Source organism: Oryctolagus cuniculus, chromosome 8, assembly GCF_051225735.1.
Source record: "Oryctolagus cuniculus isolate XC-2025 breed Fujian yellow rabbit chromosome 8, ASM5122573v1, whole genome shotgun sequence".
Taxonomy (NCBI): Eukaryota; Metazoa; Chordata; class Mammalia; order Lagomorpha; family Leporidae; genus Oryctolagus; species Oryctolagus cuniculus.
In genome coordinates, this window is record NC_142874.1 from 92720700 (window position 1) to 92741286 (window position 20587).

The 20587-nt window shown below is 38.7% G+C and overlaps 1 protein-coding gene and 1 long non-coding RNA gene across 5 annotated transcripts in view; one reads left to right on the plus strand and one right to left on the minus strand.

Moving 5' to 3' along the window:
* Positions 1-20587, minus strand: part of BANK1 (B cell scaffold protein with ankyrin repeats 1) — a 352635-nt gene that overhangs the window by 11235 nt on the left and 320813 nt on the right. For all 4 annotated transcript variants that reach the window (XM_017347389.4, XM_008267565.5, XM_089303020.1 and 1 more), the window contains 2 exons: positions 14369-14437; positions 2861-3039 (listed from right to left, as the gene is read on the minus strand). In XM_017347389.4, coding sequence (XP_017202878.4) covers positions 2861-3039; positions 14369-14437 — 248 coding nt within the window. The remainder of the gene's footprint in view (positions 1-2860; positions 3040-14368; positions 14438-20587) is intronic.
* Positions 7577-19274, plus strand: LOC127483287 (uncharacterized). Its single transcript, XR_011378333.2, has 3 exons — positions 7577-7711; positions 11057-11147; positions 19146-19274. It is a non-coding gene; the product is annotated as an uncharacterized LOC127483287 (long non-coding RNA).

Below are 20587 nucleotides of genomic sequence, written 5' to 3' on the forward strand. Positions count from 1 at the left end.
TGCTGGTGTTCCAAGCACTGGGAATTGGGAGCAGATGACACATATTTAGATCCCCCTGCTTAGCAAATTTGTGATCTTTCTTTGCCAAATATTCTACATGAAGCATCTTTTGACCAAAAAGTAAAGAAAGCTTACATAAAAAAAATTCCTGCATATCAAACAACCTAAGAGTAGCGCTTTTCCACGGAGCTTCCCTGGACACCACTTTTTCTGTGTCTTTGTTACCTCTGCCTCTCAGGTCTTCTCCTTCCATGGAGCTGGGCTCCTCCTCAGGCACTCTTGAGACTGTGCTTGGGGATGACTGTGAAAGGCAAGGTTTTCCCTTTCTCTACCTTCTCGTCTTCAGGCCAGGGATTCTACAGGAATCTTTATTATTGTGCCATGAACTCAGAGTTTGTGCCATTTTCCTCTTAGTTCTCTAGGACAATTTCCCTATCAATAAAAATATAACCAGGGGCAAGTATTTGCAGTAGCAGTTAGGATACTGCTTGGGATGCTTGAGCGCCTGGGTGGAGTCCCAGCTTCACTTCTGATAAAGCTTCCTGCTTAATGTGCACCCTGGAAGGCAGCAGCGATGGCTCAAGTACTTGGGTCCCTGCTACCCACATGGGAGACCTGCATTGAGTTCTGGGCTCCTGGCTTCCACCTGAACCAGGCCTGGGTAGGTTACCAATATTTTGAGCTGAACCAGTAGACAGAATATGACCTCTTTCTCTGTCTTCCTGACTTTCAAATAAAACTATATATATATATATATATATATATATATATATAAGCTTCACTGTTATCTGATAGATTCACTCCCAGGGTACAAATAAGAATTTTGCAAACTACAAAAGGACTATTGAAAAATACATGGGAGCATACATGTTGGGAGATGGAGAGAATAATTTTTGTTTCTGTTGTTTGATCTTTTGTTCAAGCCCCTGGGTTAAGGACTGACATTACTCTAATGACAGTCAGCCAGAGTCACTAAACTTTTGGTTCTTGTATATAGAATTATTCTCATCATGTGGTTTGCAAAATTTACAGGTTAAAGACAAAATGTTATTTTTGCATAAACACTAAAATACAATTTATTACATTGTCCCTGTGTAATAAGGGATCAGTCTGCATGTGGTGGGTATGGACCACCTTAAATTCTTCCTAAAACAAGACTGAATGAAAATATACAAATTGAAATAACCAAGGGTTTAAAGAAACAAGCAGTAAAATCATTTCCAGAAAGACATTTAGGTTGTATTACTCTAAATTGAAAACTTCATTATTTAAGAATCTGAGAGAAAGTACAGTTGATTCTCTTCAATAAACCCTGTGTAATCTAGCAATGCCAGGAAAGTGATTTGCAAGTGTACATTTAAGTACATTTTACCCTATTTCAGGGTTATGGGGTATGTGGTAGTGATGACATTGGCAGGGACTGAGAAGCAATGTTATAATTTTGTGAACAATAAACAGTTGCAGGATCCAATGCTTAGTATTATTCTAGATTTTTTTTTGCAAAAAAAAATGCTCTTGCTTAGCACTGTAAAATCTACAGTGGTTCCAGCCACCAACTCAGAACCAGAACCACAAGGTACTCACAGATGTACTGAGTATCCTTGCCTAAACTGTCTCTTCACGTGCTGTCTTTGAAATTTCATCATTGTGACTCATAGTTCTACTGTTTAAACATATTTACTAAGCATTATGTTTTAAATAAATTATCTCTTGGGAAAGGTAGCATATTTAGCTAGTGTTAAGCATTTATACTTTGGCCTAAATTAAGTTATTTATACCTTGGCCTAAATTAGCTTATTAAGTGTGTTTAATCAAACAACTACCTGAGAACTGGGATCTGTAGCAAAGGGACTTTCTTTGATGATGATAAAAAAAGGTTGGTATATTTTGGTAAAGGGATGGCCTGTGAGATAGACAGACTATGGTCCAGATATGCCTTACTGAGGAATGCCAAAGGGTACATGTAGGCAGATATTATTTTCATTGTTATCTCAGAACCACCAACTTCAAGCTCCTCTCAGGATGTAGATGATATATATAGAAGACAGACAAATTTGAAATTAATCTTCTTGGCATTTCTCTACAAACTCTGTGATGCACACACAAACACGTACAGCAGTTAAGAATAAAGAAGATAAGACTTATTACAGTTCATTTAAGACTGTTAGTTGCTGTGAGTTCAATCACTTTCTTGTTAACCATTAGCCTACTCCATATAATCCACCTCAGAAGGCTGAACACCTTAGGTGCTTCACCTTAAGTTCAGCAGTGAGGTGCAAAAAACACTCACTGCTAATGAATGCTGTTATAAGCTGAAGAAACACCAGCTTTGATACACTGTGGTCCAAGACTGAGTTTACCAGTGGCTGGCAAACCCAGTACCTGGATATGTGTAAGCTTTCTAAAAATACTTTGTCTATCTTTCTACCAACCTACCTACCTACCTACCTTATCAACTAAAAGGCAGTATTGATGGAGAGAGAGGTGGAGTGAGAGATCTTCCATCCACTATTTCACTGCCCAAGGCAGTAACCTAGAACTTTGTCCTGGTCTCCAGTGTGGGTGGCAGGGACCCACGTACTTAGGCCATCTTCAGGTGCAATGGCAGGGAGCTGGTTTGAAAGTGGAGCAGCCAGGACTTGAGCCAGTACGGCATGGGAAAGTCACAAGGAACTGCTTAACTCGCTTTCACACAACACTGGCCTTGTGTGTAAGCTTTTCATTGATTAAACAGTTTAGTTGCTAGTTAAACATTAAAGAACAGTCATTTGATATTTCTTGTGATGACTAAACATTTGCAGAGGATCTAGGAGCTCCACGAATGAGGGAAGTTTCTAGAAGCAGTTGGGGTCAGTCTTACCTGCTGGATCATTTCCAGGCCACTCTTTCCTATCTGCCAGTGTTTAAACTTCTCCAAGGCTTCATCCACAGACATTTTCCCATTTTTGACTTTTTCCTGCAGGATGATGAGTTCTTCCTGCTCAGCAGCCAGACAGTCACTGAGGGTAGCAAAGGCTGGACTCTCCATTCGAGCTCTGTCTGCAATATGAAGGTTGAGTTTCTTAACAGGAAGGCACCATACGGACCACTGGGAGAAAAGGCAATCTGAAAAATTGGCATTTGGAATTTCTTCTTCTTAACTGAGAATGAGCAGTTACAGAAAAAATCCATAATTTTTAGTGATCTTACTTCTGGAGACAATGGCGCTTCACACCCGTGTTCTGGGCAAAAGAATGTGTCCTGTCACTAGATACCTACAGGGTTGAGGAAGCAAATGGCCTGCACTGTGCTCACTGCAAAAAGTACCAGTTTCAAGGGTTTTTGTGTGTGTGAGAATTAAAAGAAATAATGTGCAGAAAGCATTTGCCTAGTTGCTGCCACACCATAAGCTAGATATTAGTTTTATTAATAGTAAATATTTATAGAATATGAATAAAAAGAGATCTCAACCAGCACCTTCATGTCACAAGAGGGTTGGGATCATTTGAAAATTTATTCATGGGAAATTTTAAATCAATATTCGGTCATTTTGTAGTGAAATGATTCCTTTTCCAACGAGTTTATTTTGAAGCATGCCACATAGCATTAGCTTAATGTAATAAATATTAGATGGTCTGGTTTCCCACATGGCACTGCTAACACAGAATCAGAGATTGGCCTGAGGCAGAGGTAGCAAATTGGCAGACCATGGGCAAGCTCAGCATTTCATTTGTCCATGATGGTGTTTAATGACATCAATGGGCCTGCATGCTTTTAGAGATGGCATCAACTCTCCAGGTTACCCAAATCCCTGTCCACTGTTTTTTTAAATTTATATTTGACAGGTAGAGTTACAGACAGAGAGAGAGACAGAGAGAAAGGTCCCCCCTCCCCTGGTTCACTCCCCAAATGGCCACCACGGCCGGCGCTGCACCGATCTGAAGCCAGGAGCCAGGTGCCTCCCCCTGGTCTCCCATGCGGGTGCAGGGGCCCAAGCACCCGGGCCATCCTCCATTGCCTTCCCAGGCGACGTCAGAGAGCTGGACTGGAAGAGGAGCAACCAGGACCAGAACCGGCACCCACATGAAATGCAGGCGCGCAGGCAGAGGACCAACCAAGTGAGCCACTGCACCGCCCCTGTCTACTTCTTATAGTCACTGGAAGGCAAAACATTTGTTCTATGTGCCTGGCTACCAAGCTCATTTGAGTTCATACTTATAGATATCGATATTATAGACATATGTATCTCCCTTTCCCAATATAGATATAGACAGACACACAGATACACACTACCAGTATATGATTTTCCGTTAAGTCTGGCATACTCAGTGTATCACCTCAAAAGGTGTGAGGTGATTGAGCAGCAGCCTGTGCATTCATGCACAGTGAACTTTAAACACCTGCGCAGTGTAGAAGGAGAGAGCAGCTTGTCCTGCTCAGCTCCATGCCACAGGGCTGTTGTGGAGAAATCTGCTCATTATGGGGATCTCTTCTTCAAGAAAAGGATAGATAGACTGCATTTAGAAAATATAGACAAGGACTTGGGAAATGGAGAGACCTTCCAATTCTATCGTAATACAGATTCATTGATGGAATTAGGATGGGTTATTCTGGAATAAAGAAATTTCAAATACTTCCTAACATGGTCATTATCTGACAGGGACTTGAGCTTGGGGCTCTTCTGGATTGACCTCTAATGTCCCTTTCAATTTTGAGAAGGACTCTAAAAATGAATTTTCCAACAGGGGCAGGGGAAGAGTTCCCATCTGATAAAAATTCCTGTGCACATACAGATTCTCCTTGTCGAATCCTGCTGATTCCCACAGGGCTTTCTTGCCTTGTCTTTTCTCTTCAGAAGTGTATTCCCCCAGAACTAACAAGATGTCAACAGAGCCTGCACTCTGAATGTTCCCTCAGGGATGAGGGCGTATGAAATCCCAGGAGACTGGGAGAAGCCCAAGTCAGCCAGCAGGCTAACTGAGTCAGCAGCAACCAGCACAGACAACAGTTTCAGTCTTGCCTCTTATAACATGCACGTTTTCTACTCACTTGTGAAAGGCATTTCCCAGGAGGATTCATGTGCCATGGCTGAAAGGGCCTGGCACTTCAGCATCACCATTCAACAGCTCTGCCACCTAACTGCCACCTCACTTCCTTCAGCCCTTTACCTGAGTGCAAATTCATGTTTATTTCAAGTCACCTGTGAAGCTGCATTTTTTGCTTGCAGAGAAATTATCTCAAGGAAAATCTTCCCAGAAAGCCATAGCAGTTAAATAATGTTTTTTTTTTAATTTCAGAGATTTTTTTGGTTAATAAATCATGACTGAAAAAACATGTTTTTATTCTATTTCCTAGCTAGCTTTATAGTGTTTAGTCACTACACCTAGACTATTGCCATAAACTTATGATTGGTAATATTACACATTTTTACCAATATATACATCACCTGTTTTATATAGAAATGTATAAAAACTATTGAACTTTATTTCCAAGTTTAACTGGATTTATTATTCTACAAAATTTTAATACTACTTCCTTTTAAGCTTTTTATTTAATTTCCTATTAGGTTAGAATATATTTTGGGTAGTGCTTTCATGATGACATAGGAGTATTATCTTTTCTAAAATGTTGGATATTAAATACCATTTTATTTGGCTTATTCTATCAGTATTCAAAATGAAAACAAGTTTAGTTACAGATCTAATTAGTTTTTATTATAATAGAAAAATATAGATTACTTTTTGTTACTTCTTTATAAAGTTTAAAGCAGAGGAGACTTCCTCGTTATTTTGATGCAGGTGGACTGAAATCTCCTATTTTTAAGAAAACTTACTGGGTTTTGGGGTCTGTCTGCTTCTGTACAATTTTAGTTTGATTATGTGGCATTTAATATGAATGACTCCATTTTGGCTTGGTCTGGTCTGTTGAAGCCTAGTATAAGAACTCAGTCCAAAAAATGGCCTCCTATAAATTTTTTAACACTTCTCTCATATTACATGAACAGAATACCTGATAAAATATAAACTTCTTAAGCTGTGATCTCTTCCCAAACACTGTAGTCCATTATCTCATTTTTTTTGTTGCCCAGATATCTTCTTTTTGAAGCTGATTTTGATACATTTTATTCAAACATCTCAGTTAAAATATTGCTTCAGTAGGTTAGGATGGTTTCTTCATCCATATAATTAAAAAGATTTGCTATGGTGCTTTTAATCATGGGTAGCTTTGCTTACTTTTTCCTGGGTCACATTATTCACATATTCAATCTGCATATTTCATTTCCCTGTTCTTCAAAGCTTTGTTTAACTAGGTCATTCATTGAATTTTCTATTCTATTTTTAAACATCTATCACACATGAGTTGGAACTGTGTTCTCCATCTTTTTCTTGTTTTCAGTCTTTCCATGTGGTGAAGACAAACCCTTCTCTGGTATGTTTTCTACTTTACTTTTTTGATTTTACTATTAACAGCTCTTTCTGTTGTGACCAAAATGGATTTTCATTTGTTTATCGAAATTTTAGTCTTCTATTTTATTTTTTACTATACTTTGTCTTGCCATTCACTCCTTTTTCTTCATGTCACAATTAATCTCATCATCTTACCCAAACTATCTCTCAGTCCATTTACTTTCACCTCAGCCTGAATTTTCTTTGACTCCCGACTTTCTGCTGCTTTTTATTACGTTTTCAGTTTGTTTGAGCTCCCAATTTTCTGAAATTTTCATTTTGTTGGCTTCTGTTTGTCACTAATGTCCTATACTGGGTATGAAGGTTGAATGCTTTGACACTGGTGAATGATAATTCCCATACTTCTTTATAATTACTGCTTTGGAAAATTTTGTAAAAAGTTAAATACTTATAAAAAATTCAGATTTAGGGATTAAACATGACAATAGGTCTGAGCTGATTTCATCATCATTTAAAAAAAATCATCTATTATTTTTCACTTTATGTTTCTGTGTGGGAGCAAACTGTTGAAATCCTTACTTAATGTATACTAAGCTGATCTTCTGTATATTAAGATAATCGAAAATGAATCTTGATGTGAATGGAAGGGGAGAGGGAGTGGTAAAGGGGAGGGTAGTGGGTGGGAGGGACAGTATGTGGGGGAAGCCATTGTAATCCATAAATCGTACTTTGGAAATTTATATTCATTAAATAAAAGTTAAAAAAAATTCAGATTTAAATGATTATTAATTGTTGAAAAGTTCTCTCTCTCTCTCTGTGTGTGTGTGTGTGTGTGTGTGTGTGTATTTCCCATTATCTTAATGGAAGTAGCTTGGTACACTTGGGACGATCTCTGATAACCTTTCTCATTAAATAAATAAATAATTTATAGGAGTAGAATTATCCTCCGTCTTCGTGATGAAAATCTCCATCTCTTCCAAATGTCCATCTCTTCAATTTTTGAAGTTCTTACATTCTCTGTTTTCTTCAATCCTGCTTGAAAGAATGCACAGCACAGAAGCTTTGTCCCCAAGGCATTTGGTGTTTATTTGTCCTTTGGCTCCCTTCCTCATGTTCAGGTCAAACTTTGTTCTCAGTCCCTGGACCACAAAGGACTTTGAGAGGTGCAGTATACAACTCAAGGACCCAGAGGCAGCAGGCTTCTGTTTCATTTCAGCTTCGCCACACAGAGTTGAGACTGATGCCCTGACACCGTGTACCTAAGTCCCTGAAAAATCACCATTAGGATTCTTCTTGACTACCCCACTTTCATCACCGCACTTCAGGTACGTTTCCAGGACCAGGAAAATGAAATAATATCATTGGCCGCCTACTCACTTTCTATGGGAGTGATTACTTTTTTCTTCTGTATAGGCAGACCAGAGTTGGGGAGTACAATACTTAAAAATCAGCACCTGTCTAGCGGAAACAAAGCTGGGGGTCAGTGAGCCAGGAAAGCACTGGCAGCTTTGACAAACGAAGGGCTGCTTTGTTCCATAGCAGTAAGGGGCAGAAAACGCAGTTTTTTCTTTTGTCTTAACCATCATTTTTTTTCAACCTTGGCATTACCTGGAGTTAGTTCTAGATTCCAGCAAGCCTGTTTCCCAGCCCTTTCACTATTATTAAGGGTTTTTCCTTTGCCTTCATGTCTGAGAGAGGCCATACTGTGGATTGCTAATCTTTTGCCATTTTAGGCAAGAAACTCAGCTATTTCTTTAAGATTTACTTATTTATTTGAAAGGCAGAGTGGGAGAGGGAGAGGAAGAGGGAGAGAATCTTCTATCTGCTGGTTCATTCCCTAAATGGCTACATTAGCCAGAGCTGGGCCATTATGAAGCCAAGAGCCAGGAGCTTCTTCCAGGTCTCCCATGTGGGTGGATGGGGCCCAAGCACTTGGGCCATCTTCTGCTGCTTTCCTAGGTACATTAGCAGGAAGCTGGATTGGAAGTGGAGCAGCCAGGTCTGGAACCGGCACCCAGTTCCAGATACTGGGATACTGGCATCACAGGTGGTGGCTTTACCCACTATGCCACAATGCCGGCCCCAAGAACTCAGCTATTATACAAATTGTCACAGGTATACCTGTGACAAAAATATTTTTCAGGAATATGACAAAAGGTAATGAGTGCTATAATGGAAAAGGGAACTGAGGCCATTATTCTGTATACAAATGACCACACACAATTTTCTCTTTTTCTATTTAATATAGTCAGTACTGGCAAAAATATCTTGATGAAAATACTCAGATCAGCATTTTCTTTTCCCCACGTAAGGTAATACCTTCCATGTCCCCCAAGTCTCCTGCTTATAGATAATTTTATAATTCAACATTTATCAAAGTGCTATAGCCCTTGGCACTTAGAGTTCACATAAAAGATACATTCCTTGGTTATATCTTTTCCCACGGGTAGGCAAACATTTCTCTTCCACCCCATCTCTGAAAAAACAGACCAGCCAATAATGATTTTGTAGTCTGGAATGAAGAATTAGCGGGAGAGACTAAATCAGGGGTTGCCAACTCAAGCCTTTGGGGCTCAGGCAGATAAAATTTCTGAGCAAATAACATTTGGTGCCTGAGTTTTAAATACATTAGCGTGGTCTTCACAGTCTTCACAAGTGCACATGCTCTTTCACTTTTCATGATAACATGACTTTCAAGATATTTTATAGATCATGACTTCAGAGAAATGTGTCTCAAATAGAGGGAAACAATGTGAAAAGAATTATAATAGCAAAAGCCATTTGTGGCAAATGATATATTTATATAACAGGGAGTGGCTGGAAATTGGAATTTTGACAGGAAACAAATGCCACCAAATGCCACCAAATATTATTTTGTTTAGCTTATTTTTGCAATACAACATATTTAGAGGCTAAGTTTGACAACAATGTGGCTTCTCAAACATAGTTTCTTTTGGTGGGATTTTTTAAAGACTTATTTATTTATTTGAAAGAGTGTGTGTGTGTGTGAGTGAGTGAGAGAGAGAGAGAGAGAGAGAGAGAAAATGAAATCAGGAGCCAGGAACTCCATCTTGGCCTCCACCAAGGGTGGCATGGGCCCAAGCACTTGGTCCATCTTCCACTGCCTTCCCAGGCCCATTAGCAGAGGGCTGGATTGAAAGTGGGGCTGCTAGGGGCTGGCACTGTGGTGCAGCATAAAGCACAGACTGTGATGCTGCCATCCGAACTGGGTGTCAGTTCGCTTATTGGCTGCTCCACTTACAGTCCAGATCCCTGTTAATGGTCTGGGAAAAGCAGCATAAGAGGGACCCAGATGAAGCTCCTGGCTATGGCCACCTGGGGAATAAACCAGTGGATGGAAGTCTCTCCCTCCCTCCCTCCCTCCCTCTCAGTAACTCTTTCTAAATAAAAGAAAAAAAAGAATAAAATTGTGCAGCCATGCCTCAAACTGGCACTCTGGTATTGATGGATGCCAGTGTTCCAGCAGGGGCTTCACCTGCTGTGCCAGGATTTTGTTTCTTCTGTACTGGTTTAGAGATTAAGGAGATGAGACTATTCTCATCTGTTCTGCTATTATTCTGTGTCTCAGGTAAGGCTTAGGTAGCTCAATTTTAGGTCTACTAATAATTCTTGTGCTCATCCAGAGATGGGTGATAACTGGTGTAGGTCCTAAGTCAGGGTAGGCATGCTCCTCCTGTTCACCTAACCCCACTCCTCAAAGAAATGATTTGTCCTCCATGCCTGAGAGCAATAACACATCCTGGATGAGGTTCATTGCTCAAGTGCGTGGCTGAGGAGACTTGTGGACCGGATCCACAAACACAGGGTGGCAGTGTAAAGAATGCTTGTGCATTGTCAGTTGCCCTGTGTCATACCTCAACAACACTGTGTTAGTAAAATGGTGATGATCTTAGCGTGGATAGGAAAAGCCCTGTTGAAATACTGCCGCCCCCCCCCCCCCAAAAAAAAAAAGAAAAAGAAAAGGGAGGCAGAAAGAAATAATGGATTGGGACACTGGGCAATGTTGCTGTGAGACCGTGATATGCTCTTGTGAGGCAGGGACAATCAGCCAGGCAGTTCCATGTCCTGGTAGACAGTGTCCTTTCATTCCACCAGCACTCTTTGACTTGAGCATATTCACTAGTGGGCTTCTAATTACTAATTACATTTTATAAAAACTTTATTAGTCAGCAAGGTCCACATGCATGCAAGCATTCTACTCCCTGAGAAGAAATCCTCTCCTCTTTTGGGTTTAATAGATTGGAATTGGGGGTTATAAATCAGTCCTCTGTGAACTTGGCTAACATAACTCAGTCTGCCAATCCCTGATCACTTCCAAACACCCTGTCAAAAACTGAGTTTTTTTTTTTTTTTGACTTTTAATGTTGAAGAACAAGCCCATGACTGCCTTGTGAAGATCGTTTTGGGAAGGGGGTGTGAAGGTGCAGTGGCAATAAATTCCACCTCTGACAGCTCTCTGACATTTTCTAAGTTCAAAATTAACTTGGGAAAATTGATTTGAAAATTGTATTTTGATGGAAAATGTTATCTGCTATTCAAAGGCCTCAGCAATTTCCTCATATTTTTTTCAAGATGTAAAAATTGAGTTGAAGAAATCTGTTGAATTTCCATGAAAATGGTGCCAATTAATTTTTTTCTCTTTTCCTAAGGAAAATTCCTTGATGTGGCAGTAATGAAATTTCCTGGCCCTCTCTTGGCAGTCCGAAACTTAAGGCACCTGAAATACCTATATTTTCCATGGTAAAATAGTTGGATTTCATAATATCTTTTCTTTCCAGCATATAGTCAAAGAATTTGATAATTTCCTTAACCTTCTTTAGAGAAATTGTCCTGTCCCTCTAGAACATGTTGACTCTGACACATATTTCATCAAAGTCCTTTTAATTGCTGTTTTCTACCTAACAAAGACACCATCAGTGTCTTTCCTTATTATACCATGAAACACTAGGGTGTCTGAGAGGATCCATTAATTCAGTATTTTTTTTTTTGCTTTTATAAAGATTTCTTTATTCATTTGAAAGGCAGAATGAGAGAGGGTTAGAAAGAAAGGGAAAGGGAGAAAGAGTGAGTGAGTGAGTGTGTATATATGTGTGTGTGTGTGTGAGGGGGTGGTAGAAAGAGCTAGACAGAGGTCTTTCTTCCTTTCTTTCACTTCCCAAGTGCCGACAACATCTGGGGCTGAGTCCTCCCAAACCCAGGTGCTCAGAACACCAGCCAGGTCTTCCAGATCAGTGAGAGGATCCAGGTATTTGGGCTATCCTCCCTTGCCTTTCCAGGTACATAAACAGGAAGCTGGATCAAAAGTGGAGCAGCCGGGACTCAAAATAGCATTCAGATGTGGAATGCTGGTATCCCAAGCAGCAGCTTAACACACCGTGCTGCAATATCAGCCCCAATTCAATATTATGCAGCTTTGATTGCCTTGTATGTTCCAGGGACTGGAGAGTCATAATATCTGAAACTGTTTAAACAAATATGGTTGGATGGATTAAGCCTTTAAAGTATTTATACATTTAATTATTTTTATTCCCAATTCTTTCCAATTAGTGTATTTTTTTCTTCTGCTAGATTTTAGTTAAAAAACATTTCATAAGGTTTGATGTTCCCCTAATTCTTGCAAATAGAACAATATTCAGTTTTATCCTGGTAGGTTATTAATGTCCAGGGTTCAAGGAACCAAGGGAAACTTCTGTAAGGTGAACAATCAAAGATGTCATCAATAAACTAGATTAAGAATACACAGAAAAAAAATTTCCAATAGAATGTGATTAAAACTTCATGTAGTAGCTGGCATTGTGGGACAGTGGCTTAAGCTCTGATTGCAATGCCAGCATGCCATATCTGAGAGCTGGTTTGAGTCCTGGCTACTCCACCTCCAATCCAGTTCCCTGCAAATGTGCAGCAGAAGTTGTCCCAAGTGCTTGGGCCCCTGTACACAGGTAGAAAACCTGGATGAAGTTCCAGATTTCTGACTTTGGCCTGGGCAATCTTGACCATTTCAGCCACCTGGGGAGTGAACCAGCAGATGGAAGATTAGTTTTCTCCCTCCTCCTTTCTCATTCTGCCTTTTAAATAAAAAAAATCTTAAAAAGTTAAGCATATTGTACCAAAGACTTTCAAAAATCTAGTAATAATTACCTGATGAAACAAATTAAGTAACAGGATATAGACAGATTTTAAGCCAACACAATTTTGTATAATTAAGTCTTGTTTCCTTTTGCCATTCTTCCTCTTTTTTTTCTGGGTAGATATGGATATTACTCTGTCCTTCCATACATAAGACAGAGTAATATTGGGGTTGTTTGAACCTTTCCTTATGTTGCTGTCTGTGGCCCAGTCAAAAGGACAACTGACAGCCCAGCATTCCAAGGTCTCTCAGTTACCCTTGGTACTTGTCACCTTCTTCTTCTCCTGTGGTCTTGTCTCCATTTTTTCCCTTAATTCCAACAAAATTTAATTAGAGATATGATATTTGAATAACCTAGGAGAAAAATGCTGCAGGGAAATTTTCTCCCAAAGAGCTCAAAACATCTCCACTCTTCATTCTTTCCAAAGCTGTGTGAGTAATATAGAGGAGTCCTTATAGGAATAATGTTATCTACTTTAATTCTTTAGGAACTGTTCTGATCCTAACTGTACAAGGATCGCACATGGAGCTTTGCATTTATGTCTTGAGTGAGCTAAAGGCATAGTGGGAGGATAAGAGTTGACTTTAAAAAGATCTATCTTCCCCTTAAAATACAAAAGCACTAAAAATGGAAAACTGTCAAGTAAAAAGCATGATTTTTTTTGGCATGTAAATTTACAAGCACTATACCCAAGTGCTTCATGGAAGAGCAGAAGTTCAACTTTATCATTTGTTGCATTCAAATACCATCCATGTTCCTAATTGGAAAAATGATCTAAGTACAACCTTGCTGCCATAGGAAATGCTGCATTAGTGATGGGTGAAGTTCACTCATCTGAGGACATAGCTTTGGACAAGGAGACAGCATCTCAGGAGCAGATCCACTGAGCTGCTGTATTTAATAGTTCATTGGGTGTTAGGAGTTGGTGCCATCCATCACATCTAGCCATCTCCACAACGGCACAAAAGGAAACTGACAGTAGCAATGCTTAGACTTTGCTGTGTAATACTTTCCTTGTTTTATTTTAATGTTTCCCTCAAAAATTTCCTGGCACCATTTCCAAAGTGGTGTGATTTTTGGACTGAAGTAGTTTCAGAGCTGGGTCTTTATATGCTCATTAATTATCAGAGCTAGCTAATATTACCTACTGACTCTACCACCTTTTACTTTTTTCATATTTGAACATTAAGCCAGGCGTGACTATCAGAAAATCAGCGTGGTGAGTAACTTGATAGTCTGTTTTTTTCACTAAGAGACATATGTTTCAGGGAAGAAATGGAGGCAAAAAATCTGATACCTGTGCGAGATAATTCTGTGGCTATAGTGTTCAGCTCTTTAAGCATAAAAAGTAATTGCTTGAAAAGTATCAGGTCAAGTGCCAAAGGCTAGAGAACAGTGGGACAAGGGTACAACTTTTGATTGGCATTCAGTGCAGACAAGAGAAAAGCCATGCTAGTTTCCTTTGGGCAATCAATCACCTGCCCCTCCCACTAAGCTAACTTCCAGAAACTTCCCTGTACAGGTACATGAAAATGTGGCCTCTGATGCCTGTTGGAGAATTTATCTTATTTGACCTTCCTGGAGACCTGATAACGACATCTACAACATTATCACAAATATTATCTCAGGGCCATTTCCTGCCTTTGTGAATTGAAATAGTTTCATGCATTGATTTTATTATGTCAAAATTTGATTTGGGTGAGATAACTTAAGAGTAAAATTAATCAAACATGCAGTTATTTACTTTGTCCTGTGAGGCTTTATTCAGTATTTGCAATATTTTTCTAAACCTTGTTTAGAAATTATTAAACAGATGCAAGTTAGTGCCAGTACCTTGTTTCTTAGGAGGACCATGGAGCTTGTCACCTTCTGATTGTCTTCTGGCTGTCTTTTGTTGGAATACTACAAAAAATATAGAGAGGCATGTTATTTACTGTGCATAAACATTAAAAGCAGCAGCATACTGTGCAAGTCTGCAGGAAGCTAGAATGTAATATATCATTTTCCTTAGTAAAAACTCTTGAATTGTATTATTTTTGAGGAGGAGGATTATTAAATTTGCAATTTTCTCATTTGTGCAGCTTATCAGTCATTTCAGAAACCATTTTCTTTGAATAGAATAGTATAATGCTGATGGAATGGCTCATTAAGCTAGTTAAATCAAGATATGATTCCATTTTGATATCAGGTAAAGATTTAAAAGCTGCATTTTGTTAAAACTGATAAATGTTAAAATCACATGAAAAGTTCCATTTGCACAGGAATTACTCAAGCTGACTTTCTGGCGATAAGCAAGGGTAATGACTGTTTCTTCTTAAACAGATGAAAAGACTGTTGTATTTCACAGATGTAATAATAAAAAAGACACTTTATTCTTGCATCATCTATCCAGACCTCAGACCTATTAAAGCAGCTTATTCGAATTACTTCATTATCTGAAAAGTGCTTTGTTCTCATTTGTTATTTCTCACACGAAATTCTGGGAGACAAGTCAGCATTACTCACCCCATTTTGCAGATGAAAGATAAAATTGATTGTTTAATATTTATTGAGCACCCACAAAGATCCATATAGCTTCTGGCGTTTGTAATGGAAAAGTCCAGGCCCTTTACAACTTTACTTTAGAAAGTGAACATTCAGAGTTACATTTATTTTTTATAGGCAGTGTGAATTACAGGGTTTGGGAACTGGAAGAGGCGAGGGAGATTTAGTCCAACCTCATATGTTTACAGATGAGGGAGGTAGACGTAACTAGCTTATGAAAGGGCTAAGTAATTTTGCAAGGATTCCAGAGCAGAGCTGTTGGTAGAGATGTGATTTAGACCCTCCAGCATTGAACTTCAATCTAATGCTTGGCTCCTTACAGCGCTGGTGTCTTTCTCTTTGAAAGCCAAAGGAGACAGAAGGGCAGATAAAAAGACTCTGATGCCTTTTCCACCATCTCTTGTTTCCTAGGGAAATCCACCTGAGGCAAGTGGATGGTGCTTGACCACATTCATTTTTATGTTTTTTAAAGATTTAATTAATTTATTTGAAAGTCAAAGTTAGCGAGAGATCTTCCATCTGCTGATTCACTCCACAAATGGCTGCAACAGCCAAAACTGGGCCAAGCTGAAGCCAGGAGCCAGGAACTTCTTCTAGGTCTCCCATTTGGGTGCAGGAGCCCAAGTACTTGGGTTATATTCTGCTGCTTTCCCAGGCCACTATCAGGGAGCTGGCTCAGAAGTAGAGCAGTCAGGACTTGAACTGGTGGCCATATGGGATGCCAGAACTGCAGGTGGTATCTTAACCGGCTGAGCCACAGCCAACAAAGGCCAGGTTGAACACTTTCATTGGGAGAAACATCCCAACAGTTACCTTGGATCTCTTTGGTTTAATATTCTTTAAACCAACCTACTATCAAGAGTATAGATCTGATTAATCCAAAAGGCACTTTCTGAGCTTTAAAAGAAGTGCCCCAAATAATATTAACTCAGAAATTACTTAGTAAGCATATATAGTTTGCCAGATGCTGTGAAGAGAAATGGTACCTCTCTCTACTATCCTCAGGAGATGAAAATATATTTTCAAGTTATGATGCATTTGAGAAAAATTTATACATATGAAATAAGTTATAGTTGAAAATCAGGTTTCGGAATCAATTTAGTAGTTGGGAAACATACTAAATATAACTAACTGGCAAGTTCTGGATTTGTGGTTTACATTTTTTCCTACAGTAAAACATTGAGGGATATATGGCGTGCAAATATATTTGAGAGTATTAGAAGTAGTTTTATAAGTGGTGCTTGACTATTTTTCCATTGTCAACTCTAAAAATTCTCAAAATTACAATACTTTTGAAATTTTAATAACATTCAAAGTCTTTGTGCTATTTTTTCCCTGATATTGTTAAAATATAACAATTTCTAAGACTAAAATGCTGTGGTCTGACATCATTAATATGAACAGGGACCTGAACCAAAAGATCAATTCAAACAGTAAAATTTCTGCTGAAGCTGGAAGCTACAGAGTACTTGAAAATGGAATTGTTTTTTCAGCCTTTTGGCATTAATTTCTATATTTATATATTTTGCTGGAATACATTCTGCTGATAACCTGTGGTCACCCTATGTGAAATACAGTAAATGTTAAATAACTGATCCATTTTAATTACAGGATTAAGAAGTTACAAGTAGGTTGAGACTTCACCAGCATTTGTCCTTAGAATAGTAAGGGCCAGGGTTGGAGGATTGGATTGGGACAGAAGGATGCTGTTGGGAGGCAAATGCGGAAAAGGCTGATAACAGAACTCTTTCAAAGATGTGCAGCAGGTCATGCTCCCAGGATGCAAATTTCCTGTTTAATCCAAGGTAGAGTTCCTCCTGATTCACCTTCAGTTTTTTCTTCTACCTACTGATGAGCCTTGCCTCCTAACAGACACTCAATTAGCAACAGCAGATTGCCAAATGCAGTCTTTCCATCATGCAGTTAGGTCATATTTAAAAATATTAAGTCATGTTGGAAAAAGACCTATTTGAACTTGTTTCCTGAGGGAATAGCAAGCTCATCAAAATTATCAGTGAGGCAAATCTACAGATCAAGAACACATTCTCCATGACCCTTAAGAAAAGAATAGATATAAAATTTTAGCATTTGTTAATCTTTCTTTTTTATGGTAAATATTAGCTGAACCATAAAAACTTTTGTGTAAAAATCTTCATCTCCTTTATTTGCCATAAGTAATCATCCCATATTACCTTCATAGGAAGTAAATATAAAATCTATGGGGGAGTAACAGCTGTGTGTTGGATTGTGGGCCACTCTGATTTATATACACAAAGTCCTATTTTATGATTTTTATTGGGAGGGGAAGCAAGAATTGTGGTGAGTTGGATTAGAGTCTGTTTTCAACATAGAATAACTGAAAAAAATGTGTATACCGGAAAACTCACCAACTTGACACCTTGGAAGAATTATACGTTTTTGTCTTTATCTTGACATGGGAACATAGCATTCTTACTCTGGGCCTTTGTTTTTCTGACAATATAGTTAGAGCTTAGGTGACATGATTCCTAACATCTCATTCAGCTCAAACCTTCTAAGGTATTACTAATTATTGTTTGATCAGTCCAGAATCATTGGTGCTAGAATATATTCTTAAGTGAGTATGGGTTTAAGTAGAAGACAATGTTTTGAGAAATACAAAACAAAACCATAATGAAATATTGCTTAATTATTGTCTATAATCAAAAAGACAGTAACAAATGCAGGTGAGGATGTGGGGAAGGGGAACACTGACACACTATTTGCGCAAGGGCAAATTATTGAAGCCACTCTGGAAAAGAGAGATTTCTTAAGACACTGGAAATGGAATTACCATATGATATAGCAATTTCACTATGGGGTATATACCCAAAGACACAAACTCATTGCTTCAAAAATAAACCTGCTCTACCATGTTTATAGCAGCACTGCAATCAACCAATGTTCCCACACACATATACATGTGGTGGAAAATTATGCAGCTATAAAAAGAATGAAATCCTGGCCGGCTCCGTGGCTCACTTGGTTAATCCTCCTCCTGCGGTGCCGGCTAGTCCCAGTTGGGGCACCGGATTCTGTCCCGGTTGCTCCTCTTGCAGTCCAGCTCTCTTCTGTGGCCTGGAAAGGCAGTGGAGGATGGCCCAAGTGCTTGGGCTCTGCACTGGCATGGGAGACCAGGAGGAAGCACCTGGCTCCTGGCTTCAGATCTGTGCGGTGCACAGGCCACAGCAACCATTTGGGGGTGAACCAATGGAAAAGGAAGACCTTTCTCTCTGTCTCTCTCACTGTCTAAATCTGCCTGTCAAAAAAAAAAAAAAAAAAAAATCTTGTCATTTGCAACAAAACAGATAGGAAGAAATCATGTTGAGTGAGATAAGCCAGACGCAAAGAGACAAATACTCCATGTCCTTTCTTACAGACATTGTGAAGGGGAAAATGGAGTGAGGGGTATGTAGGAACTTTGTATTAGCACCTCACAATTTTTGCTTTGAAAATTTAAAATTATTCTGAAATAAAGTATTAAATAAATATAACACAAAACCTAATTTAATGAGAAAAAATTATTTGTAATCTGGGCTTTGATGAATGTAAAAATAGAAAGTTATAGCACGGACCAATTTTAGTTTTTTTTTTAATATCTTGAAATGATCTGTGCATACATATTTGAATTCTTGGAGGATATAATTTCAACCATATTTTACATCATCAATATTCAAAGAATGCTATCCAGGCAATTATGACAAATGCCAACTTTGACTCTTAGTCCCAGAGAAATCTTATTTTTTCCTTCCTATCTAATTTGAGATGACATTTGAGATGAAAGAAACATGAGTGTATTATTGGTTGTTATCATCTGTAAACACAAAAAAGCTCATAGGAAAGAAAGTCAAGTTTTGGGGTTTAAAATAATCCCAAATAATATGAATATACCAACAAATACCACCATTATTTTATATGCTGGTGGAATAGTTTATGGGAAAAATGGGCATAGAATTAAATATTCAAAAATTTAAAGTAGTACTAGCTGAAGAATAGAGGAGGAGAAGGTGAAATACAACAGATTCACTTGCATTTTTTGTCTTTCCAGGCTGCATCTGCAAGAACATGCTTCCTAACTTCATTTGTGACCTATTTCAAGCAAAGGGAGTGTCTCAGAGCTGCCTTTCTCAGAAAATCTGATGAATCTTATTTTGAATTATTTTGTTATTGGGTAAAGTGATGACAGTCTGTGCAATAGCTAACAGCATTCATGAAGATGTGATTTATAAACCAGAGACCCCTTGATATTCCCATTAGAGATGAAAAGTGAAATGTTGTTTAGAGCTGTACAACTATCACTTTCACTCCAGTAACTACAGATTGGACATAAAACAAAATACTCATATTTTGAATTGTGCTCTAGGCCTTCAGGGATCCTATATGGGGCAGCAGCGCTGTGCTTATTGTTCCATTAGAAACCTTCCCTTAGGTTGCTAACTACATAGCCAAGCCCTGTGCTATGTCCTGGAAAAAAAAAAAAGTAAGATACAGTCACAGTTTCCATACTGTCCGTCAATACTGATATATTCATTTACATGAAGGACAAACATCATTAGTGCCACTGATAAGAGAAGACAGAGGTGAGAAACAATCAGGAGGAGCAAGGGTCAAAATTCAATCCTTGAAGCCGATTCTCCCTAGGTTGTTCCTTTAATTTCTCTCTGTAAAAGATAATCACAGAACAGCTGAAGGAGTCACTGAAAGCACTATTAAGCAACCCCTTCTTTCGGCCAGTAAATACAGGGAGCAGGATTTCCTAAGCTTGTAAAGGCAAACTGATTGATCTATAATCTCTGCATATGGAAAAAGAGATGGAGCCCTCCAGTCATCTTCAAATCACCATTCCACTGTGTTAGCAATAATTACAGGTCATTGAACAAATTCATCAAATACAGACCACCACATTCGAACAGGTACATTCAAGGTGAAGTGGATGCAAATAGTCCTAGCCACATTACAGGATGGTCCTTCATCTGGGATAGTTTTCTGCCTGGCAGATATATGCCATCGGGTCATTTTCATTTTTAGGAAGGGTGTGTCAATGGTCCGCCAGCACACAGGAGGTCAATGATGTGGTTAAGGCTTGCTCTTGAGATTGGCAGAGATGGAAAGTTACCTTAAATCTGCATTAAGGAAAGTGGCATACAAACTCTAACGCAGTAGATATAACAACGAATGCCTTAGTTTCCTCAGAAGAAAACATTTATTTTCTTTCTTATTTGTAAAAGAGATTTTAAGTGTTCAAAGTGTTCCAATATAGCCTTGGCAGCTCATGACAAGAGCCTAGGGTGATTACTGATGCCATAAACAAGAGTGTCAATTTGTTAAGTCAACAACAGGAGTCACTGTGCACTTATTCCTCATGTAGGATCTTTGTCCTTAGTGTGCTGTACATTGAGATTTAATGCTATAACTAGTACTCAAACAGTATTTTTCACTTTATGTTTCTGTGTAGGAACAAACTGTTGAAATCTTTACTTAATGTATGCT